General features: G+C 42.6%; 1 protein-coding gene across 1 annotated transcript; it reads left to right on the top strand.

The window, feature by feature from the left end:
- The first annotated feature begins 447 nt into the window (after positions 1-447).
- On the top strand, positions 448-5807 carry LOC149678316 (TAF6-like RNA polymerase II p300/CBP-associated factor-associated factor 65 kDa subunit 6L). The gene is made up of 12 exons (XM_089836308.1): positions 448-483; positions 563-745; positions 807-893; positions 956-1106; positions 1174-1227; positions 1292-1401; positions 1469-1546; positions 2543-2644; positions 2714-2838; positions 2906-3038; positions 4585-4713; positions 4776-5807. The coding sequence occupies exons 2-12, from the start codon at positions 584-586 to the stop codon at positions 5640-5642; spliced, it is 1998 nt and encodes a 665-aa protein (XP_089692434.1). The 5' UTR covers positions 448-483; positions 563-583; the 3' UTR covers positions 5643-5807.
- The last annotated feature ends 500 nt before the right edge of the window (positions 5808-6307 follow it).

Raw genomic sequence — 6307 nt, 5'->3', positions numbered from 1 at the left:
AGTTTTCTTGTTTTATACTTTTTTATGCAAAATAAATTTGGTTTCAAACCTGTGAAACCTTTGGTATTATGTTATAAAATTAATCGCTAAATTATGAGCGTAAATAACTTAATAGGTTTCCTAGAAAAAACCATGAGTTTCATCGAGTCTTCGGTAAATTTATGCAAATTAGTATTCTTGTAGCAAACTTTTGAAATTAGCGGCCTTATGCATGGGGACGTTTGTTGGTGAATTTTATGCAAATTAGTATATTGGCTGCAAACTAATGAAAATACTGGCCTTATGCAAGAAAAAGGCAGAATTTATGCAAATTAGTATTTTGGAAGCAAACTTTTGAAAATGGCGGCCTTATGCAAAAAACTTGGTTTCCTGCAAACTTATGCAAATTAGTAGCGTCCTGTTTACCACCTCTTGTCGTCTGCTACAGCTACGTAGCCAAAGTGTAGCAGACGGCTTAGTGGCAAGGGGCCAAGGCCTAGGGCAGTATGTCAAATTTAAACGCTTTATAAGTTTATGGAATTTTTGTTATTATGAATTAATAAAAGTTCTTTGATTAATAAAGTATACAGAGTACGAAGCTATAATGTCTGCAGAAGATAAAAAAGTAGAAGAAAAGAAATATGCACAGTTGACGCGAGAGTCTATATCAATAATCGCTGATTCCGATGGATTTTACGATATATCGGATCAGGTAGCTGGCCTATTGGCTGAAGATGTAAATTACAGATTAAGGGAAACTATCCAGGTTTGAATATAGAAACATGTTGAATTTAAATTGCCTGATGAACTAAAAATTCAACTTGTAGAACTCCGCTCATATTATGAGGCATGCCAAACGCCGTAAACTTAAAACGGAGGATGTTAGCATTGCTTGTAAATGGAGTAATATCAACGTAAGCTTCCTAGGTCCGTCTCCTATAGGTGGAAAATTTCCTGATTTCCCATTTTTTCATAGCCGTTCTACGGTTTTTCGAACCCGGAACCAATAAAAATGGTTCATTTAAAAGAATACGATGTTTTCTCCATTGAAAGCAGCGACGTAAATCTTCCGGCTCTAGCTGCAACATCTACTCCCATTACCCTTCCCGATGAGCCCTCGATTAAAGGTGAACCTCACGTAGATGATGAGCTCCCCTCTAGGATTTTTAAATATTTATTTTTATCGTGCTCTAGTTCAGTGGCTGGCTGTAGAGGGCGTTCCGACTCATTCGGGACCCGCCACTTCTAGTAATTAGACTCCTAGTAACTCAATTAACAACTTGATAAATTAATATCAGCATATTTCTAATAGCTTCTAAAAAGAAACCAGCTCCAGTTTTGACGACGGTGTCGGATTTTCTTATGGTTTATTATGATCAGATTACAAAGACTATCTTGGGAAGTGATGAGGACTTGCTTAAGGTCAATATCCATCCCAAAATATACGTATCGCTTAACTTCCGTAACTGAAAACGCAAATATTATATAGGTGGCGTTTGAAGATCTCCAACTCAATAGCAAAATCGCTCCCCTTCTTCCCTACCTTGTAAATTTTGTATCAGTCGGTGTAAGTTTCTAATTATAAACCCGGAAATAAATAGAAGAGACACTGGGAATTCCCTTTGTCCGTGAAAATTTGGGATGTACTCTAATCTCACGGGCCATTGTGACGTCCTTATAAGCTCCTCCCACATCTGATCGCAGTAGTCTGCTACCACGAACTTTCAAGTGACGAACACCCTAATATCTCTTACCTTTGTTTGGCGACCATATTGTCATAAGTCGTCAGCTTAGGCCATGCAATTTAGACTACTACCAATATTGACGTCACGTCCCTGTAGCTCCTCCCACATTTGATCGCAATAGTCTGCTACCACGAACTTTCTCGTGACGTCACACAATCCTATCTCGGACCTCATTTTTGGAGGCCATATTGTCATAAGTCGTCAGCTTAGGCCATGCAATTTAGACTACTACCAATATTGACGTCACGTCCCCGTAGCTCCTCCCACATTTGATCGCAGTAGTCTGCTACCTCGAACTTTCTCGTGACGTCACACCCTCCTAACTCTTACCTTTGTTTTGACGACTATATTGGGCGTCGTCAGCATAGGCTATACAATTTAGACTACTACCAGTATTGACGTCACGTCCCCGTAGCTCCTCCCACATTTGATCGCAATAGTCTGATACCACGAACTTTCTCGTGACGTCACACAATCCTATCTCGGACCTCGTTTTTGGAAACCATATTGTCATAAGTCGTCAGCTTAGGATATACAATTTAGACTACTACCAATATTGACGTCACGTCCCCGTAGCTCCTCCCACATTTGATCGCAATAGTCTGCTACCACAAACTTTCAAGTGACGCCACACCCTCCTATCTCTTACCTTTGTTTTGGCGACCATATTGGGCGTCGTCAGCTTAGGCCATACAATTTAGACCCCCAATATTGACGTCACGTCCCCATAGCTCCTCCCCTTTCAAAATTCCCTGTGTCGCTTCCATGTTTTCGTGATAATTTTTGTAAATAACTGACGTGGTTTTAAACACACAAAGGTTAAAAAAATGAGCCACGATCTAATACAGCTTACAAAACTCCTTCAAACAGTCCACTGTTTATTTCAAAATCAATCTCTATACCTTGGAACGCAACCCTATGTAAATATTTCCTACAATTCCCGCCATTCCTACAAAGGCCTGAAATAATCAAGCACTTATTTTGAACAGCTTGTACTGCTAGTACAATCGGTTCTATATTGCATACTCGAACCATTAGCAGCTTCCATTAATCCCATTAATGACCATTGGACACTTCGGGATTCAGCTGCCCAATTACTGGCTTATATCTTAGAGTTCGTTGTATTTAAATAAATATTCACTATATGCGTAGTTGTCTTTGTAATAGAAATATTATTACAGACAATGGTCAAATAGCGTTAATAACTTGAAAACTCAAACATTGGAAACACTCAGAGATGCCTTCTGCGATCTCTCTAAACCATTCAGTACCCATTATGGAGCTGCTGTTGGTATTTTAGCCTTGGGAGTGTCGGTAAGTTGTAGAAACATTGCAAAGCTCGGGTTCAGTGGATCCCCTACAAGTTGACTTTCATCCTGAACTCCGGGTTTAGCTTGGGGAAGGCTAGTGGGCGGGACTTATAAATCGCGCCCACAATGGCCGCCTTCAAACGCCAAGGCAAAACCCAGAGTTCGTAAGGGAAGTCACCTTGTAGGGCCTTCATTGTACCCCGAGCTATCCTTTAAGGGCCTTCATTGTACCCCGAGCTATCCTTTAAGGGCCTTCATTGTACCCCGAGCTATCCTGTAAGGGCCTTCATTGTACCCCGAGCTATCCTGTAAGGGCCTTCATTGTACCCCGAGCTATCCTGTAAGGGCCTTCATTGTACCCCGAGCTATCCTGTAAGGGCCTTCATTGTACCCCGAGCTATCCTGTAAGGGCCTTCATTGTACCCCGAGCTATCCTGTAAGGGCCTTCATTGTACCCCGAGCTATCCTGTAAGGGCCTTCATTGTACCCCGAGCTATCCTTTAAGGGCCTTCATTGTACCCCGAGCTATCCTTTAAGGGCCTTCATTGTACCCCGAGCTATCCTTTAAGGGCCTTCATTGTACCCCGAGCTATCCTTTAAGGGCCTTCATTGTACCCCGAGCTATCCTTTAAGGGCCTTCATTGTACCCCGAGCTATCCTTTAAGGGCCTTCATTGTACCCCGAGCTATCCTTTAAGGGCCTTCATTGTACCCCGAGCTATCCTTTAAGGGCCTTCATTGTACCCCGAGCTATCCTTTAAGGGCCTTCATTGTACTCCGAGCTATCCTTTAAGGGCCTTCATTGTACTCCGAGCTATCCTTTAAGGGCCTTCATTGTACCCCGAGCTATCCTTTAAGGGCCTTCATTGTACCCCGAGCTATCCTGTAAGGGCCTTCATTGTACCCCGAGCTATCCTGTAAGGGCCTTCATTGTACCCCGAGCTATCCTTTAAGGGCCTTCATTGTACCCCGAGCTATCCTGTAAGGGCCTTCATTGTACCCCGAGCTATCCTGTAAGGGCCTTCATTGTACCCCGAGCTATCCTGTAAGGGCCTTCATTGTACCCCGAGCTATCCTGTAAGGGCCTTCATTGTACCCCGAGCTATCCTTTAAGGGCCTTCATTGTACCCCGAGCTATCCTTTAAGGGCCTTCATTGTACCCCGAGCTATCCTTTAAGGGCCTTCATTGTACCCCGAGCTATCCTTTAAGGGCCTTCATTGTACCCCGAGCTATCCTTTAAGGGCCTTCATTGTACCCCGAGCTATCCTTTAAGGGCCTTCATTGTACCCCGAGCTATCCTTTAAGGGCCTTCATTGTACCCCGAGCTATCCTTTAAGGGCCTTCATTGTACCCCGAGCTATCCTGTAAGGGCCTTCATTGTACCCCGAGCTATCATTTAAGAGCCTTCATTGTACCCCGAGCTATCCTTTAAGGGCCTTCATTGTACCCCGAGCTATCCTTTAAGGGCCTTCATTGTACCCCGAGCTATTCCTTTAAGGTCCTTCATTACGTACCTTAAATCACTCTTCAAACAATTACTCTTCATCTAGGAAGCTAAAAAGTATCTGTACGCGCGCATATCTCACTATTGGCCTCATCTGGAACGAGCTATAATGGATTGCAGTTACGGAAATGCCCAATTGAAATCCGACGCCCATAAAGTTCACGGAGTTCTACTGGTATAAGTTACCATATCTTCCAAACATGACTTTACGCATTTGAACTATATTTTCTTTCACAGTTAGTAGCGGAACTTCTAATTCGATCTGATTACGCGCTTGAAGATAAACCGGAAATAGAAAGTAAACCGGAAACAGAGCCACCACCGAGTAAAAGAATTAAAACCGAAGATGTCACCAAGCCTGAAAAGAAATTTAACATGTACGATGAACTTTACGAGTATTTCGGAGACGCCCTTGCCATACGTTTACCTTGTTACGTCAGACTCTTAGAAGATTACCCCGAAAAACCGGAGAAAATCATAAATTTATTTGAAACACCGGAATCACACATGACGGGAGAGGAATTACTTGAAACTTTCCATGAAAAAGAGGAAGATGTCCGAAGCCTTAATAACAGCATTGAAGAATACAATTCCGAGGACGAAAACTCTGGTATGAGTTGTGACGATCAAGAAGGTGGTGTTGGTTCGAACGTCGAGTTACAAATCCGAAGTACCATCAGCGATCCGGCTCTTGGGTTTAAGATCACGATAGCGAAATTAATACGTAAAACACCCGAGACAACTCCACCTGCTAAGGAAGAATCCAAGAGCCAAAAGAAGAAACTCAAAGCAAAGGCCGATGCTGAAAATCCCGAACCGGTCTTCGAACACGTGGTTTGGACCAAAAAATGTAATAAGACGATACAGTTTAATTTCATTGGAGCCAAACAAGTAGCCGATTTGAGAAGGAAATCTTTCTCATCGCATAGTGATCAGTCGAATTCTGACGTCATTCTCAAGGATACCGAAGAATTCACGCATTTAATTGGTGGTACTTGGAAAACGTCTCTAAAACTAAAGTGTTTTGGTAAAAAGAGACCTAAAGATTATTCGGTTGTTAAGAAAATGAAAATGTATAGTGCTAATTTAACTGCAACTATTTAATTATGTAATACTTCTAGGACAATTCCTTTCATCATGGATTCCCTTATTCCAAATTTAGCTCTTTTGGCTGGCTATGAATAATTCTTATGTTTGAACAATGAAATTATGTTGTATTTTAAAAGTTGTAAATAAAGTCTTTGGTAATTGTCTTGACTGAACCTTAAAGCTCCAGTATTTCATCTTTGCAAAGGTTATTAGAATTGGGTTCCCTTAAAGGGCTCCTTCGGACCCTTAGACACATGGCCCCGCGGATTTACATCCCCTCTTCATAGACGATCTTCCTCAACACTTTGCCCCACCGATTTCCGACCCCTAAGTAGTTCCCTCCTTGTTAATATCCTCCTTCTTTCACTCCCTCCCTCTGGTTAGGTAGGGGGGCTCGGAAATCCGCGGGGCCATGTGTCTAAGGGTCCGAAGGAGCCCTTTAAGCTTACTACACATTAGCGGCGCGCTCGCATAGAGTATGAGTTTGAAAAGTCATGCTAAAGCTTCCGTTACGGCCATTGTGACACTATAGCCCTTTTCTACGTAAAAAAATGGGGTTAAGCAACCCGCAGCTTCGGGACGTACAAGGGTGTTGATACATTCCCGTTTCTAAGCACTCTCATGAGACAAAGACTCCAGCGGAGGCGTAAAAAAGCGACGTGCGCTAAAGCTTCTGTTAC

The sequence above is a fragment of the Phalangium opilio genome, unplaced genomic scaffold, assembly GCF_054372755.1.
Source record: "Phalangium opilio isolate 3A_F unplaced genomic scaffold, DU_Popi_V2 ptg000042l_1, whole genome shotgun sequence".
NCBI lineage: Eukaryota > Metazoa > Arthropoda > Arachnida > Opiliones > Phalangiidae > Phalangium > Phalangium opilio.
Note: the sequence above shows the minus strand (reverse complement) of the source record. Positions and strands in the feature narration are given on the sequence as shown.